At 41.4% G+C, this 19,536-nt stretch overlaps 1 protein-coding gene across 7 annotated transcripts in view; it reads left to right on the top strand.

The window, feature by feature from the left end:
* Nucleotides 1-19,536, top strand: part of LOC147024432 (receptor-type tyrosine-protein phosphatase delta-like) — an 881,646-nt gene that overhangs the window by 580,249 nt on the left and 281,861 nt on the right. For all 7 annotated transcript variants that reach the window (XM_085884376.1, XM_085884379.1, XM_085884375.1 and 4 more), the window contains 3 exons: nucleotides 13,382-13,479; nucleotides 17,176-17,435; nucleotides 18,778-18,868. In XM_085884376.1, the coding sequence (XP_085740502.1) occupies nucleotides 13,382-13,479; nucleotides 17,176-17,435; nucleotides 18,778-18,868 (449 nt within the window). The remainder of the gene's footprint in view (nucleotides 1-13,381; nucleotides 13,480-17,175; nucleotides 17,436-18,777; nucleotides 18,869-19,536) is intronic.

Below are 19,536 nucleotides of genomic sequence, written 5' to 3'. Positions count from 1 at the left end.
TATTAGTTCATTGTGCATTTGTCCAACCCGTTATGAATAGACCTAAATCGTAAAAACAAGCTATAGCTCATTGTTGAAAAAGCCCCATAAAAAATTAGCCGCGAAGAACTTCGAACAATGGTGAAAAGATGTCTCCTACTCGTGGACACGCGGACGCAAGGACGATCCATCATAACCCACACCCTCCCCCTCACACTCACCTACTACTGCCAACATGAACAAACTACTACTAATACTAATACTAATACTGATACTGATACTGATACTGTTACTGCTGACATGGACATCGACTCAAAAAGGACTCGAAAACACTGTTGGATTCCCCTTTTATGAGCAGCATTTTTAAATACCAATTCCCAAAACCGCTGGGAACACGTCTTTATATGGCAGTTGTAAGTTAGAAACACGTTCATTTATTTTTTTTGTCGACCGGAAGACGTCATTGGAATACGTCTACATACGTCGATGTGTGTTGGGACTACGTAAAGAATTGGTTCAAAGCACGTCAAACATAAGTTAGAAATAAGTTTCGCGTAAAAAAGACATTACCGCGACGTGTTTCGACTTATGAGTAGCTTATAAGTAGCGTTTGTGGACGTGTGTAAGCGTCCACATATCGTGTGTAAAACTTATCCCCATCGCATGAGGAACGTGTGTCATACGCGGAGTACGTCCAAAAATTTTGAACATGTTTAAAATTTATTGACGTACTTTACTTACTACGACGTATGATAGCGTGCTTTAGCGTTCTACTCTCGTATACCAAACTTACTCATACCGTATTTGACGTGCCCCAACGGTTTAGACACATTTTTCTTAGGTCGCCATACGCTGGCAAGATCGCCAAGGTGTGACCGCGATGTTGTCACTTCCATTTCTACGGCAGTTATGATTCGAATCGTTGTGCGTCAGCCTTCTAATAGGCTACGTCACGACATCGTCGGCGATGCGTGCAACGCGCTATGCCTAAGTTAGACTATCGTTGGGCATCGGTTGTGTAGGCCGACAACAGGTTCAGCATTCGTTGGTATAAGTTATCTATAACACAACGAAACGTTCTGTGTCCGTTACCAATGCGTTATACATAAGACCAAGTCGCTATGAATACGTCCGAATCTTAAAAAAAAACATCAAAGTTCAACGTAAGCCAGCGTTTTACATAAATTTTAATACGTTGCCATCGCTGGCTAAAACGTCAAGGTGTGACCGGGCCTTAAGTAAGGTAAAACACTGTTCTTCAAATGGTTTGATTTGCAACAAAATTGAGGAATTTTAACAGTCCTCCTAAGGATATTTGTGAAGTTTTTCATGGGGAAATTGTACAAATTGATTGGTAGTTTTCAAAGTTTTTATTTTTTCCCCATGAATGCAATGCAGAGTGGTTTTCTCTGTTTTCTCTGATTAGGGAGTCCCTGATTCTGAGACAAAAGTTATTAGTACGTTGAACATGTGGATCTCAATACTATGCGAAGAGCATGCTTTTAATTTACAGATGATCACTCTTTGGTAGACAGCAAACCACAATCTTCATAACATTTACTCTCAACAAAAGCATACTTGGAACTGCATTTTTTTCATATGACTATGGGCACAGATAGGTGGGTTCATTTCACAATTCTTCCAAAGTCAAATGGTGAGTGTGCTATTTGCCATGATTGAAAGGTATGTTCCATTTGCAAATCAGCATTTAATTATTCCCAGATTAGGAGAGAGTAACTCAGCTGCTGTCCGCCTGCCTATCAGTGAGATGGGGTGCTGTACGACAGTGTGAAGTCAACTCCAAAAAGGAAGAAAGGTTTTTTTCAGATCATTGGAGAGCTTTCTTATCTTTATTAAGAACAACATTAGCCCCCCAGTGGCTGTCCTTTTTGCATTCTAGCCTCCTCCTGGTTGAGGAAAGGAGAGAATTCCATTGATAGCAAAGCATTGATTGTATGTATTGAGGATATCAGAAAGCCATATTGGAAGGCAGCCTTGTAAACTGCTGGCAGTGAGCTTGGTAAGCAAGGCAGGATACCAGACTGTCAAATGCCAGAGATATCTGCAAGAAGACAATCCTGACCTCTTCTTTGAGACAATTTCTCCAACAATTGCAAAGGGATGACCAGCAGCATATCCATAGTTGATTGACCAGGATGGAATCCAAATTGATGGTCAAGGGTTATGGTGTTTGAAAACAGGAAAGACGACGTTAGCAGTGATTATAGATTCCATTACAGCTGGTAAATGAAAATAAGCTTACTGGCCAGTTTTTGAGAGAATCAATTTTTGCACCACTCTTGTGAATATATATATATATATATATATATATATATATATATATATATATATATATATATATCTCTCTCTCTCTCTCTCTCTCTCTCTCTCTCTCTCTCTCTCTCTCTCTCTCTCTCTCTCTCTCTCTCTCTCTCTCTCTCTCTCTCTCTCTCTCTCTCTCTCTCTCTCTCGTGCAGCCTATGGCTGCTGGTTGCATCATTGGTTGGGACGCGGCTATGCCGCTGATGCAGTGTCCCCCTTACCAGTGCACTGGTACTCATTTTGCCGTCCTCGGAAGGATGACAGGCTGAGTCAACCTCCTGATGTATTAATTCAGGACCCTAGGATCCCAAACCTCCACCCTAACCACTAAGCCAACACCAGGCTACTCTTGTGAATGGGAGTAATATTAGAGGAATTCCTGACAGATGAGAGGTTGCCAACGAAGAATGGGCTGAATAGTGCAGACAGAGAATAAGCAAGCGCAACAGAGCAGGATTTAAGAACATGATCACCGATGCCATCTGCGCCTGTCACCGATGAAGAGTGGAATGTTTTCTGCCTTCTCATGTGTGAAAGACAGAGTCAGAAACTAGTGGTTGTTTATTGGAATGCTCGTTGAAAAAAAATAACGTTTTAAACATTTATTTGCAAGTCTATTAGTCCCATTTGTTTCTGTGTCACCTTTACCAGACAAAAGCATTGCACAAAGTGGTGCACTTTGCCTATTAGTTAGACAAAGTGGTTTTTTTTTTCTCCTGAGTTTTTTTTGAAATCAATTCCCATTGGTATGTCTGAGTAGGAATGGTTGAGTTGGCCTGTATAAATCGTTCCTTACAAAAAAAACACCAGGAAATTGCAAAACTAAAAGCATTATCATTTATTTTTTCATTTACCCTCCTCGGGCAGGCAGGACAACCAAGAGGTGTGCACAACATCTCTGAACTGGCTAGCTTGGGTTCTAATATACAGTAGGTGGGCTATAAACTGTCATCCTGGTGTTCTGCAGGTAGGAAGGGCATCAATGTATGTGTCGTCCCTCGGATGGATGTTAAACCGGGTCTCTTGTCTGCCAGTATTAGTTGGTGGACGTTAAACATCCTACGGTGTCCATCATGAAGAGTCGGTGAGTCATCACTAGCACCCGGGCCAAATTACAAATGCATGGTCTCTACCATGAGCTCCCAGCAGTGATGCAAGCCAGCAGCAACATGATACACACAAAATGATGATTTGCACTCCTTGTTGTGAGATGTTATACTATTATTTTTTTTTTCTTATTTCAAAAAACCATTTTTGAAGGCAAGTTTATTATAAAAGTCGTTAGCGCGTCTGGCTCCTCATTGACTTCTTATTAACTCCTGGGAGTCCATCTGATTTTATAATCAGCTCATTGTTTAAAAATCAGTACTGTATTTTTATTGTCTACTTGCACATCATTTTTGCTGTTCATCTTTGTTAATAATAGGAATGCCCAATAGTTCATGACGATTCGTTTCATGTAAATATTCATTATTTCGAATATCATTTGAAACATTTGTTGCGGTCCATTTTTAAAAAATGTTATCTGGGTAATGCCTTTGAAGTTATTGAAACACAATAAAGTGTCTGTACTTTTGTGGCATGCTGAGCACATGTGCATTTGGTAAGGGGAATGTGTCACACCTTCAATGGAAAGATATTTACGGATACAATGTGGCTGAGAGCAATATATCAGAAGAGATTGATACTTAACTGAAACTACAGAGCAGGCTGAACAGGAAACTTTTGCAGAGAAAGTTCAAAGGTCTTATCAACATCTAATTCCAGCTGCCAATTGGTTTCCACTTCTTACAACGTATTCAACTCTTACATAAAAGCTCACACATTGATTATCAGACTTCAAGTAAAGAGAGAATTTTAGGCAGGTGAAAGGTTTCCTTCCACCTAAAATTTCCAATGTGTATATCATCATTCAGAGTCGTATTTTACCACATTGCTTCAGCTGTCGAAGTGATTTTCTGCCTTGCAATTTATTGGTTGCAAACGACGTTTTCTTTAACACACTTTGCACATTTATGTGAAGGTATCAGAATGAGTTATGTTTCTGGTGTGTGTGTGTGTGTGTGTGTGTGTGTGTGTGTGTGTGTGTGTGTGTGTGTGTGTGTGTGTGTGTGTGTGTGTGTGTGTGTGTGTGTGTGTGTGTGTGTGTGTGTGTGTGTGTGTGTGTGTGTGTGTGTGTGTGTGTGTGTGTGTGTGTCTTTTCTGTATTACTTTCTTTTGAAGGGATTTATCAATCTGGGAATGAAAACAATGATTCCTTTGTTGTTGCCTGAAGGGCAATATGATGCTATTCATAATATAGATGATGTTGTTGTTGGTAACCTTTTTGTCAGATGTTAGTCGGTTTTCTATCCCCATTGAGCTTGCCCACAGCAGACTTCGGCCACGTAATCGGAAGGCAGGAATATAAAATGTTTGGCATGTAATTTTGTGCAAGAGATGCAGATAAACAGGGAATTTGGGCAGAATACAGGCACACAGCATCCTGGTATTATTCTAAGTACCATTGGATCGTTAATGTCCACGATCGTTTTTAACAAATAAGACAGCTGATTAATCCTATCCAATTTGCACCATATTCTATGATGCAACACCCTGCCAGGAATGTACTACAATACGATTAGTATATGTCATGTAATCCTAATACCATGAGAAAACTCAAGAGAACTTCAACTCAACTTTTAAACTTTTCTCCATCCTTTAAAACCTCATGGCACCTTGGTCTGTCTCTGGTGTATGCTCCCCTTCCATCCCTTCCTTCACTTCAAATGGCACCACAGCCGACTTTGCTCATGAGATGGCCGAATGTATAATTTCTGTGTTTGCTTCCAAATTTTGTGTCCCCAACTCCTCACTCTCTGCACCCACCCTTCCCAGTCAATGCTAACTGCTGCTGGACTCTGTTTCTTTTATGCGTGAAAAGATGGAGAAGTTTCTGTCAACCCTAGACTCTGATTCTGCCACTGGACCAGATGATATCAGCTCATGTGTCCTAAAACCTGCTGCTCCTGCACATCCTCTCTCTCTCTCCGCCCTTTTCACCCGATCATTTACCCTGGGTCATCTTCCATATGCTTGGAAATCAGCCAACATCACTGCATTATATAAAAAGGTACAAAAACTTATCCCCTTAACCACAGACCTATCAGCTTGCTTCCAATCTTCAGCAACGTCATGGAAACCATCATCACAGTTGATATGAAATCCTTTATTTCCTCCAACTGCCTCCTCTCAGATTACCAATTCGGATTCAAACCTGGTCACCTTACATTGGACATGCTGCTTCGACTCACCCAACAATGAATGGAGGCCATCAGTGTCAGACGTGAAATCGGGGCCGTCTCTCTGGACATATCCCGTGCTTCAGTCCAGCCTGGCATACAGCCTTGCTCTCCAAACTCTGCCTCTGGAATGCAAGGCCAACTCCAAACGTGGCTTCCTGACTCTACCCTCATAGCCAATCTGTGACTCTCAATGGAATCTTTTCATCTCCTCTCCCTGTCAAGGCTGGAGTGCTCCAAGGTAGTGTTCTGGGTCCAGTTCTATTCTTGATCTTTATAAACGATCTCTCTGTGTGGAAAGTACCCTTTATCAATTTGCGAATGGTTCTACCCTCTGCCCTGCCTGGCCACTCATTTCTCAGACGGACAGGCTGTAGCTTGTTCTCTCTCTTCAGACCTTGCCAAAATCACAAGCTGGTCAAACCCTTGAAATGTCTCTCAATTCAGACAAATCTCACTTTCTCACTCTCTCTCTACGAAAGGACCATCTGGCAACCGCCTAATCCCACCCCCACCCCCTACACCTACCCCCCCTCCCCGGTCTACTTTCTTAACAATCCTCTTGAGCAAGTTCAGTCTCCCAAACTCCTGGGTCTCACTACCAGCCACAACCTTTCTTAGGCAAACAAGATGGAGAATGGAGAGCTTGCTGTCAAACCTCGACTCAGATTCTGCAACCGGTCCAGACGGAATCAGCCCACGTGTCCTAAAAACCTGCTCTGCTGCTCTTGTTCACCCTCTCTCTGTTCTATTCACCATCTCATTTGCTCAAGTTCATCTGCCATCTGCTTGAAAATCAGCAAACATTACTGCCCTGGATAGAAAAGGGGCAAAAATAGATCCCTGCAACTACAGACCAATCAGCCTTCTCCCAATCATCAGCAAGGTTATGGAATCCATCATCGCTTCAGACATTAAATCCTTCCTGTTCTCCAATGGCTTGATTTCCGATCATCAATTTGGTTTCAGACAAGGTCACTCTACCCTGGATATGCTGCTTCTGCTCTCCCAACAATGGATGGAGGTACTCAATGTCGGACATGAAATCAGAGCCATATCCCGAGACATATCGCATGCTTTTACCAGTCTGGCACCCTGCCCTACTCACCAGACTCTCTTCCTATGGTATCCAAGGCCATCTCCACTCATGGCTCGCAGACTTCCTCTGCTGTCGCAGTCACCGTGTGGCTCTAAATGGAGTTCTTTCATCCCCTCTTCCTGTGCAGGCTGGAGTTCCTCAAGGTAGCGTTCTGGGCCCTGTTCTTTTTCTGGTTTTCATCAATGATCTCTCCGACTCTCTGGAAAATCCTCTTTATCTCTTTATGATGACTCCACCCTCTGGCGTACCATCTGGCATTCCTCAGACCGGCAAGCAGCAGCTTCTTCACTCTCTGCAGATCTGGGAAAAATCACAAACTGGTCCAACACGTGGAACATGTCTTTCAATACGGACAAATCTCACACTCTCTCTGTCTCTCCGAAAGGGCTGTTTGGAACCCTCCCCCCCCCCCCACATCTACTTTCTCTACAATCCTCTGGAAGAAGTCCTTTCTTTCAAGCTTCTGGGTCTCACTATCTGCCATTATCTTCCCTGGGAAAGCCACATTTCCAACCTGGTTTCTGAAGCCAGTCGCCGACTGGTAATCCTCCGTTGTGCAACGTCCTTCCTCGGCCGACCTGAGTTCCTGACCGCAAACAAAGCTTTTGTCCACAGCCTGATGGAGTACTGCTCTCCCTTCTGGGCTGGTGCTCCTGCCTCCCACCTTTCTCGCCTTCACGCTGTGGAAACCGAGGCATTTCGGATCATTGGCATCTCCTGCAATGAGGCTGAGACTTTGGGCCTCTTACTCTCTCACCACAGGCAGGTCGGTGGTCTTTCTGTCTATTAACAGTCTCCTCTCCGGTCTCACCCCCACCCCCCTCCCCATGCTCTGTCTGTGATTTGTCCCCACCATATTTCCGCAGGGCGCTCAAGGTCCGCCATCAACCCCCTTCTGGTAAAACTATCAAAATCACGAATCACTGCTCACCTTCACTCTTTCATTCCTTTTTTTCCTGCCTTTGGAATAAACTCCCTCACTCTATTCAATCCCATCCTTCCCTCCAGGCCTTCAAAACAGCTGTTCACCACCACCTCTTATCGTCCCCCATCCAAATCCTCGATCTTTTCTACCCCCGTTAATCCACCCCAAACCCACCTCCTTCAAATTCCCTGCTTTCCTTCCTGAAAGTCCCTGTGATGTCCATCATGTGTACCCCGTGTTCGCTGCCCCATCCCTCTCCTTTCCACAGATCTCCTAATGTTTCCGTTCCTCACTGTTTTGTCCTTCCCGCCCCCCTCTTGTCTCATGCCCTCCTTGCTGTGTGTTGTGTGTTAACTCTCGTATGAGCCTCGACAAGGTATACAAAATAAAATTCAAGGTCTTGTGGGATGTCCGTGCTCTTCAAAAGCAGAATGCTGGCTTGTTTTTACTTGACCAAGAGAAAGCTTTTGATTCTATTAGCCATGGATATGTATTTTATACCTTAAAACAATTTGGTTTGGGGCAACTTTTATATCTCACTGGATGACCCGTGAACCCTTTGGGTTCCCGTTGTGACAGCGGTTGATAAAAAAAATAATTTCAAAAAATCAAAAAAAAAGATAACTCCAGCGAACTATACCGCTGAGGTTGTTTGCATTGATCAAATAATCCCGAAGAGTACTTGACTGAATCATTGATCAAATAATCCCGAAGAGTACTTGACTGAATCGGAAATTGATTTTTAAATAATTTTTTTCATTGCCCAATTTGAACGAAACTTGATACTGCACATTGCAGGGGAATGGTAAGTAAGGTGGCCCTAAAATTTTTGCGCTATCATGTACCGTTTTGGCTGTATTTCGGGAACATACATACAGGATGAGAGTTTTAGTTATATATAGATGTCTCACTGTTGTTTAATCATATTTTTAGCATCATTAAAGTTAATAATAGCTTATGTGCACCATTGATGGTTGGAAGAGGAGTCCGCCAAGGGTGTCCGTTATTGGGCATTCTGTACTCCCTCTGTATTGAACCCCTCTCAATTTGCCTTCGTGCTAGTCTACCAGAGTTTCCAGTGATGCCAACTGAAAGGTCAATTGTCATCTCAGCATATGCTGATGATGTGTTTGTCGTTTGTGCGTAATAGTGATGATGTCATCATGTTATTAAATGACTTTGAAAAATTATCTTCGGCTTGCACAACTACAATAAATTGGAACAAATGTAAAGCTCTATGGATTGGCCATACCCCGGCTGTTGGTTTGCCTCATCTTCCCAGAAACTTGCTGTGGGAGAATGAAGGCATCCACTATCTAGGTGTGTACATTGGCACTCCATCTTTTATGGCTAACAACTGGTTAAATACAGTTCACAAAATGAATAATAGACTAGAGAAGTGGAGAGGAATATTACTTACCTTGTCGTGTAGAGGTCGTGCCCTTGTGATCAATAACTTATTGGCTTCCTTGTGACACAAAATGATCGCGTTGCACCCTCCTGAAACACTGCTGCTGACAATCCAGAAACATCTGCTTGATTTTTCCTGGGGTGGCAAACATTGGGTCAAGCCTGAAGTCCTTTACCTTCTATTGGCAGATGGTGGCCATGGTCTTATTGACATTCTCAGCCGATTTATGGCCTTTCGAGTCACCACTGTCCATCGCTTTCTTTTTTCTGCATCACTGCCATGGTTCCCCACTGCCAACCATTTGCTGAAAATGGCTGGCATGCTTGATTTCAACAAGGAACTTTTTCTCATGAACTTGCAACATGTGGACATCTCTCCATTGCCTTTGACCAAGACCTGTTGCAAGCCTGGCAGCCTCTTGTGGTGATGTGGCACCGAGATGTGGCTCACTACAACATCAACAACTTTTTCGATGAGCCTATCTTCTACAATCCACTTTTTCCTAACATACCTCGATCACGTGCTTACGTACAATACTCCATAAGCTCCAGCGTATGTGTCATACGAGATCTGCGGAACAAGAACAAAACATGGCACTCAGTCGGGCACTTTGCGATGACCGTTGGAATGCGCTCTTTAAGAACTTTCTCCCAGCTCATCCAGGAGGTTCGGTGTACCTCTAGAAGTTTGGGACTCCATTTTGATACCATTAACGCTGCCCCTGAAATACATTTTCCTTTCTTTCCACAGTTACATATAGCATCACTTGCATTAACAGAAACTGTGATCCTGTCTCCTCTCCACTTCCTGGTGTTGCCAAAAAGTGCCTGTACTCTCTTTGTGACCATACGGCATCCTAATGTGTGCAAAGGTAGTTTTGGATCCCGATGGAAGGGGATGTTGCCTTCGGGGTCCCCTCCGTGCCCATAATGGGCTGCAATGTATGTCCCACCGAATGTAAAACGGACTGGTGATATCTCTTGGAGAATTGTACAGATGATTTTACCTACGAATGTTTTATTACATCATTTTTAATGTTTTAAATTCTGTTTCGTGCCCCTTTTGTACATGGCCTCTGAAGATTTATATCATGCCTATGTTTACTGTGCAAGACTGACCCCACTTTTTACCTTTTTATCACAGTTGTGCTGTCACATGAAAATTGTATTTTCTTTACGTACTTTTATTTTTGGATCCCCGCTAAATTCCAAAAGTGATGTTGAATCTGCTCCGAAGGGAAACTAGCAATTTATAAAACAAGGAAAGCTAAACTTCATGCAAACTCTGATGCTGATTACAAAGTTTTAACACTTTTTAAGGCCCTTGCCATGGCTAGATTACGTGCAGGATTTTATTTCCACCAAAATATAAATAATCTAGAACTGTTTAAGCAGAAATGGTGTCACAGGAATGTATTGTGTAAAGTAGATCATAATGATCTTATTATTTCATTTTAACTGTGTACTTGACCTTTTTATTATGACTTGGTTTGTATGTTATGTGTAACTGTTTTTTCTAAGCTTGAAAAATAAAGGGATACAAAAGAGTCTCTCTTCTCTTCTCTCCTCTCCTCTCCTCTCCTCTCCTCTCCTCTCCTCTCCTCTCCTCTCCTCTCCTCTCCTCTCCTCTCCTCTCCTCTCCTCTCCTCTCCTCTCCTCTCCTCTCCTCTCCTCTCCTCTCCTCTCCTCTCCTCTCCTCTCTCTCTCTCTCTCTCTCTCTCTCTCTCTCTCTCTCTCTCTCTCTCGTGGTTTTGTCTGGACAGTGTTTGTCTCCAGACATGGATGGCTGGGCGGTATTTATGTCCGGATGGGAGTTTGTTTCCGGACATATCCGAGGGCATTTGGCTCCAGATGTGTCCGGGTGGTGTTTCTCTATCCGGACATATCAAGTCAATGGGATGAAAATTGACGATTTATGTGACCTGTAGACGATTGACATACAAACAAACAAACAGACAAGCCAGTAGATGACATGGGTGGTCGCTAGACTAAGGCGAATTTGAAATATGATATAAGAGATATGAGATAAATATAAGGCCTTATAATGATACAAGAGAAAAACACATCAGATGACATTTTTGCCGTTCGTTGTTCCATATAGGAACATGATGAGCAACTGTCCATTCATCATTTGTGTTCGATTCCCTAACCCTACATGAGGGAATCCCAACGCGAATGTTGGGGTGAAAGCATATAGTAATATAATTGCATACTAGTCATGCAGTTTTTGACGGATCGGGCTGAAATTTTTTGAAAAATAGGTTGACTATAGTGCGCATAAAAGCGTGGGAGTCGATTTTTGATTTTCAAAAAAAAAAAATCGGATTTTTTCAAAAATTTCAAAGTCCCGTTGCTAGGCAACGGTGGCGTCCATAGCAACGGTGCTCAAAAGCATACAAGATCCTAGTATGAACCTACCAATTAAAGTTCATCAAAATCGGTTGACTCCTCTGGCCTCCAGAGCTGTCCATTACATACAAACAAACAGACAGACGGAAAACCTGAGAATAAGGGTAGTCTAGCGACCACCCAATAAGGGTAGTCAAGCTTCACCCAATCAGGGTAGTCTAGCCACCACCCAATAAGGGTGGTCTAGCAACCACCCAACAGAATAACAGATGAGACCAACCAATATACTTGCGAATATTCAATTTTGCAAACAGAAACAGACAGACCGGTAGAGAAACATGGGTGATACCATAACCGCCATCCACCTTAGGTGCTGGAGGTAAGAACATTACCATTGAGTACTCTTTCCATCCCACTCATTATATCAACTCTTTATTTGAAGGACTGCCTTTCCCTCATTCAGTGTGAATTCGCTGGTAAGTTATTAGCTGAAAAACCAGACTCTGTCATGTAATGGTCAGAGCGTCCACTTTGGGTCTGGGAGGTCGGTGGCTAAAACCTTGGCCGTCATGCCAAAGATGTTAAAAATGCTACATGCTGCTTCCTTGCTTGATGATCAGCATTTCAAAAAATGACAGAGCATGAATAAAAAACACAAGTTGGCAACCATTGCATGGGATTGATGGACTTAATTGTCTCCTCCTGCATTGAAGTTCCTTGAAAAGATCTCAAATTATTGCCTCCACCGAAACCGTCTGTCTGTTTGTTTGTCTGTTTGTGTGCAGAATATCCCAAAAAGTTGTTAATGGATTCAGATGAAATTTGGTGGACAGGTTGGGTGTGTGACAATGACGAACCGATTAGATTTTGGTGAAGATCCGGATACGGATCCAGATACTAGAATTTTTAAAGTGATTCTTCACCATTGAGAGATAGGGCCAAAAATGATATGTAGCAAGATATCTCAAAAAGTTAGTGAACGAGTTGGTGACGGAAAAAGTCAAACGAAACTTTTTGTACAGGTTGTGTGGCAGGAATGAATTAATTCGATTTTGGTTAAGATCAGAATTTGGATCCAGATCCAGGCAGAGGTATGTGCTCAACTTCATCTGAATGAATGGTAGATAATTTGATGCCGCAACTGGTAAAATAGCCCCTGTTACACGTGATGGCGTTTTGAACGCATCAGTGCTGCGAAGCTTCATGCAAGTGTTGTTTCATTTTTAAGCAAGTTTCTGTTTCAAAGAGGATATAAGGTCAGGGGTATGGGCAGTGAAATCCAGATTTTTTTTGATACGTAAGTTGATATATCAAGAATGTACAGCTGGTTCTCAAAAGCAACAAATATTTGTGTGAAAATTAATGATCCCGTTTGTCAAGAAACTTGCCAGTTCCTCCTGATTTCCGGTGATTGAGGGCTCATTAATCTTTGACTTGGCAAGATGCAACATCATTCTTTAGATTACATACCCTGCCAGCTTCAGATTGCATGAAAATCTCAAAAGTTCATCATGAAATGGCAACATACACAGTGTAGAGCATAAACACAATGGAAGAAAAGCCGACTAAGATAAGCCGATATGCGAGCAAGCAAAGACATTGGAAAAATTTTGAACAAACTCCATTCAGTGGATTATCTGTACCAAGGCCCCTTATGAAGGTTTAAAGCCCAATGAAAGCACTGCTAACAACAAGCCCCAGGCAGGAATTTAAAAAAACTGCGATTAATTGGGTAAAAAGAATGGAAAGTTGTGGAGCAGGCCAGGATAGGAATGAGCAGTTTTTATGGTGACAGTTTAACTGTGGCGGTTTAATGGTGCCTGTATAGTATTGGGTTGAAACTCATGAACCAAGTATTTTATAATAGTTTTGCTTGTCTCGCTGGTGTGACAGCCTATTATATAAGAATTTGATAGGAACCTGTAAAGTGTGCCGCACAAAGCACAGTCCTTTCGGCCCAAGGCCACAAATAAATGGAATTCTGCGTAAAAACACTGTGCCCCGTGTGCTTTGCAGGTTTTGCCAAGAACTTTCACGTGAAAACGGTCACCAAGACATCAGTGCTTCTCACTTGGGAAATGCCAGAAGGTTACCTGCCCATCTCACCATTTCAGGTATGATCAGAGCTTGCGCTTTGGGACAAGCCGAGGGATGTTTGATTTAACTCTGTCAATATTGAAGACTTGGCATTCTGTCCTAAACTGATTGTCAACCAACACAAACCATGGAATTTTCTGGTGGGGGGACAGCAGAGCTTCATGAGGATTGCACGTGCTCCAGATATATCTGGCATTGACATTAAATGTCTGTAATATTTGTACAACTGTCGGGTTTTCCAGATCAGATATTTTAATTGTAGCAAATTGTAATTGTGAGTGAAATGAGGATAATTATAATTTTTTTTTTTACAATGGTTTCGGCTCATATAGCAATTAAACAACAAATGGCAGTGAGTTTACAAACTACCATGGTATATGATGTGGATGAACATACTAATTGGATTGACATCCAAGAAAATGTAAGTTGAAATCCAGATGAAAGCAATGTTTAGGATTTTAATTCTAAGCTTCTGTAAATTAAGCTTGTTCCTCATTTTCACAAGATTATGAATCGCATTCATCTTGCATAAGCTTTCATCTTCTACAAAAATAATTAGCTGGCTCACTAATTACCCTTAATTGGGAGTAAAATTCCTGATCACCCTGAAGTAGTTTATAAGTGGGACCAGAACAGATTTTGTGGTTGAATATTGTTCTCAGAGAAAACTGCGATGAGTACAAAAATGCTGTCAACAAAAGACAACGCTGTCCACACCCCCTTATCAAAACGGAGAAATTAAAAAGAGTGTGTGTGTGTGTGTGTGTGTGTGTGTGTGTGTGTGTGTGTGTGTGTGTGTGTGTGTGTGTGTGTGTGTGTGTGTGTGTGTGTGTGTGTGTGTGTGTGTGTGTGTGTGTGTGTGTGTGAGATTATAGACATTTCTTTTGGTGAGGCTTCCCCTGCTGATTTGTCATTATCTTTTTGGTGGAAAATCCATTGTACTGTTTCTAAGATAGTTATATGTTTGTTATGTATTTATTTGATTCTTGTGTATTTGTGAAAACTATGGGTTGACTGACTGCATGGATGCAACTGAAGTTGCGGATCTACTGATGTCGTTAATTTGCTGATGTAGATCCATGACTAACGTTGTGGATCCACGGTTTGGAGAGGTTCTGGGCTGAAAGGAATGAAACTTTGAGGAAGAACTGTGCCAAGCTGATGATCCATGCAGTTGGGAAAGTGTGTGTGTGTGTGTGTGTGTGTGTGTGTGTGTGTGTGTGTGTGTGTGTGTGTGTGTGTGTGTGTGTGTGTGTGTGTGTGTGTGTGTGTGTGTGTGTGTGTGTGTGTGTGTGTGTGAGAGTGAGAGCATCACTACGGATATTATATCTCACATGGTAAAAAACACATAATCCACAAAGAACAACCAACCGTCTGCCACCCAGACAATTGTTCCCACCAATGCAAACCATTCAAGCAGAAGGCACGTGTGTGAATGGGGGGTAAATCGAAACATGTGGAGTGTGATGAGCACTCCTTTGATATCCATTGGACATAGTCCTGCACCAAAGCATTACCTCCAACACACGTGACTTCTGGTTGAATGGTTTGCATTAGTGGGAACAATCGTCTGGGTGGCAGACAGACGATTGTTCTTTGCGGATTATGCGGTTTTACCGTGTGAGACATAATCTGTGGTGATGCTCTTTATCACAGTCAGGATGTGCATCTGATGTAAAAACAACGAACATGGTCATCATTGGTTCGATATTTATCAGTATGCCGTTCTGATAAGGGCAAATATGCCTGAAATCTGGATAGGCAGCTAAGTTTGATGATTAACTGGTTTTGACCATATAATGTTTATCTGTTTGACAGTCACCGGGCCGAGCCCTCTGAGTTGGAGGTGACGCTTTGGTGTAGGACTATGTCCAATGTGGATCAGGGGAGTGCTCGTCACACTCCACATGTTTCAATTTACATATATATATATATATATATATATATATATATATATATATATATATATATATATATATATATATATATATATATATATATATACAGTAGACTAGGCGTAAGTCGTCACCATCGGGACCGAGAAAAAAGTGACGACTTAGAAATGTGACGACTTACGCGTATGCGAACATTCATGATGACTGTGGGGTGAAGGATGAAGTCGCGCGTGGCCTTGACACATATGTGTGAGAGCCGGCTATTGTACCAAAAGGAAAACACAATCCTCGGGGCATAGGTGGGGGTGAGTTGGTGAGTTGGAAAGTGATCAAGCAAAGATGGAATTCATGAATGAGTTTTTCAAAAGTAAAGATAATGAACAACTCTGTAAGACAACTCGTATACCATCGGTGATGGTATGGTGACAAAATACATGACACACAGTCATTGTGGTGATGATTACCACTCAATGCCTATGTGTAAGTGAGTGCGGTAATGTACAAAACAAGCCAATATAAAACCATGATCGGACTTCAACAATAAGCTCGATCGATCCTTTACTTCTTCGCGAAGTAATCCGCATGCCTCAAACTCTTGGGCATCTGGTGCATGAGAAAGGATTCAAACCGGTCATTGTATTCCATGATGTTGGCTGGGCAATCCTCCACCGAAAGACAGTATTGGCCGAATATTTGGCCGAATCGGCCGAAACCGAATATTTGGCTGAGCCGACATTTGCCGAAACGAGATGATGAGCGCGTCATCGACATCTTCAAAGGACACACATTTCACGCATTTTACACTTCCCACCGGCCTCACGATCTTCTCCACTTGTCCAAATATCTTGCCCTTATTCTTCAAGATATCGTAATCTCTACTCTCAAAGCAAATTTGTATATTTGTTTGTATGTTTATATATGCTTCAAAAAATAGACATCTACTCAACCAAATCCAACCAAATTTTGCATGTTGCCTTTAGGCTACCCCAAGTCTGGTTTGTTTCTGAGTAGCATATCTCGGGGAGGGAGCTCCAGGTTGGGGGAAGACCCCAATTCTCTCCATGTAAATGTGTATCATATTGCGCCACCCAGTTGTAGCCGGTATTAAAAATCATCTTGTTATGTTAAGAAAGTTTGAGCTACTTGATAACATGCATTATGGTGATGTTGAAATCAGAGTGAGACGAATTCGAAATTTTCAAAATGTTTCATTTTATTGATTTTAAGCCGAGGTTCAAACCAAAGCATCCAACACTGACCTTTGCAGCAAAGCGGAAGTGATTTTTGCTCACACCATATATGTGGTGGAAAGATGGTTGACGAAGGTGATGTTGGCTGATTTCAAAGCAGATGGAAGACTAATTCAGGCAAATTATAGTGAATAGAGCAGAATGTTTGTGAAGTACAACATGTTATCTTTTGATTAGATCCGTTAGCAAAATGATTGGTTAAAATACCTCGTTTTAGATATAAGTGATGTTGTTGTAGTAAATAATGAATTAATCTGACAATCGTTGACATTTTATGACTGTTTTTACCATGGATAATTTTGCAGATTACATGGAATATATCAGTGATTAATGTGAATTATATGGGGAGATGAATCGATGAGGAAATTTGAGATGCCATAGGTTTGTTTTACAATAAGTGTTTCACATAATGGGGTTATTTCTCACAAAGGCTACCAACTAATTTTCAAACTGATTATTGTTTTATCACAGTAGTATATGCTTTCATTGTGTTATGTTGTAGTAAAATTGTAAACTCTGAATGTTGAAATGTCACTGTTTTGGCTAAACATGTCCATCTCTGTTTTAGATTGTCTGTGACAATGGTCTTAGTGTGGTGGTGGAAGGAACTGCCACCCAGAAACTTATCACACCACTTGACCCAGACACCAAGTACTCCTTTATTCTCATGAATCGTGGTAGCGCGCCTCGGAGCCTCCAGCAAACTGTAGCAGCTCGCACAGCTCCAAATGTGCTGCGTTCTCGGCCTAGCTTTCTGACTGAGGTCAATGAAGAAGGTCAGGCCAAGATCACTATGCCCGCCCCACCACCTGCTGGTCTGCTTGTGAGGTGGGTTTTCATTTTATTTTCTTTCTATTCCACCATGAAGCATTATCCTCTCTATAGCATTATCAGTGATGCAAATAAATGCCTCGTTAAGCCTCCCCCCTCTAGGATAAGCGAATACCTTTTGTAGGATTTGTTTCTGCAATTAGTGTCCCAATTTTTAATGGTACCTCGGAGTTTATTAGACCCCTTGGAGTAGTAAACTACCATTTAAGTTTCCTTTCTTTTTTCGGCCAATGTCCAAGCTGTATCTCGGAGCCAGCTGGGACTTTCAGAATGAAATTTTGCAACAATAATGGGAATAAAGAGTATGCGTGGTTGACATTATTGTTTTTGACCTTGACCTAATTTTAAGGTCATGATATAGTTATAGAGATTTTAACATATTTCACCATAACTCGACTGAGGTTTGTCCAGTAATAATAAAATTGCCCTCTCTCGATAGCCGAGAGCAAGGTGCATTTACCCTTAATTTAAATTATACTCCTCCAAGTTAAAAGTCAAGGTGAAATGGCAGTCTGAAAAAGATGCATTTTCCCCTCATTTTGGAAGTTTCTTTTATCCTTTTTTTTCTGCCAACGTCTGAACTGTGAATATCAGAGCAGGCTGGAATTTTTGGAATGAAATATTGCATCAATATTGGGAATAAAAAGTATATGGGGATGATGTAATTGTTTTTGACCTTGATCTAAGTTTTAACTTCATGACTTAATTATAGAAGTTATTACATTTCTTTCCCTAACTCGTCTCATTTATGTCCAATTGGAATAACATGCTCTCTCGAGTTAGACGAGAGTAAGATGTGTTTACACCTAATTTACATAATACCCCTCATTTAATTACATTTTCTTAATTTACACTCTATCCCTAAATATTAAAGGTCAAGGTTAAATGGCGGTCTGAAAAAATAATGCCTTTTTGTCATCACTTAATTTTGCCAATGCAAAGTCTTCCAAGATGTTCTTGCATCATAATCGGGAAGCTGCACTGAAGTGGTGCACCTGATAATTGATTTATGTCCTTGACCTATTTTTTCAGATTGTGACCTAATTATCAAAGAACACCTTTTTGGTTATAACTTGAATAATTTTCCTCCGATTTCCATGATATTGAGTCTTATGGATAGATTTTAGATGGGGACATATTTTCTAAATTTACACTATCACAACATGTCAAAGGTTAAGGTCATATTGCAGTCCGAAAAAAAAAAAAACATGGCCATCATTGGATCATGGGTGCCAGAAGAAGCATATCCTTGATGATCGCTTTGCGATCACAGATATCTAGTTACACATTGTAGTTACCTCAATCTGCATATTATCATTATTTTGCATCTTATTTGCAGGGCTTATTACTTGGTAGTCCTTCGCCTTTCAAGGGTCGGAAAGCTGGCTAATCTCCCTTGGAGTTCACCCGATGAGATGGAACTCCAGAAGGTATGTCTGTGAAGGAATTGGGCATAGAAGAAGCACTTGTAAATGAGTATTATATTTATGCTGGCTGGGCAAGAATCCCAGTGCAATAAGAATGTAAGAACAATGGGTGTATTATGCTGTATCTTACAAATCAAAATTACATACTGTGCATCATTAACAAAAACACGTGCACTTTAATCACTGCACGCAGAGTATTTGTGGGCCTTTATATTTTTTTATCTGTTTGAGAGAGCGTACAGAGAATTGCACTTTAAATTTATAATGCGACTTATCATGCAGAGTGGATTTTTCAAACAAGTCACTTGAAAGTAGAGAGCAAAGCTCAAGTTAAGTTGTTGAGTGCTCCATTATCATGTAGGCAAAAAATCTGCTTGTGAGCGAAATTTGAGCATTGGATTATGGGTAATCTTCCGGTTCCTCACATGACTACCAACTTTCAGGTGGGTACATAGGGGTGGAAGGTGGCAGGTTAAGCTATGATAAATTTTCAAAAGTGAATCACTTTATACTCCTTGGTCTCACATTGTTGGCTTACTGACAAATTTTAGCCGTTAGCAGTACAATCACTCAATGCTCTTGGATATCAATCAGAGAAGATTCTTCAATTTTAACATGGCCTTTTTTTTTTTCAATAGATGTGCTCATTTGTGAAACTCTATTATGGGGGG

The sequence above is a fragment of the Eptatretus burgeri genome, chromosome 6, assembly GCF_056783735.1.
Source record: "Eptatretus burgeri isolate ZD-2024b chromosome 6, Ebu_testis_v1, whole genome shotgun sequence".
In the NCBI taxonomy this organism is placed as follows: Eukaryota; Metazoa; Chordata; class Myxini; order Myxiniformes; family Myxinidae; genus Eptatretus; species Eptatretus burgeri.
This window is presented reverse-complemented; position numbering and strand designations above follow the sequence as displayed.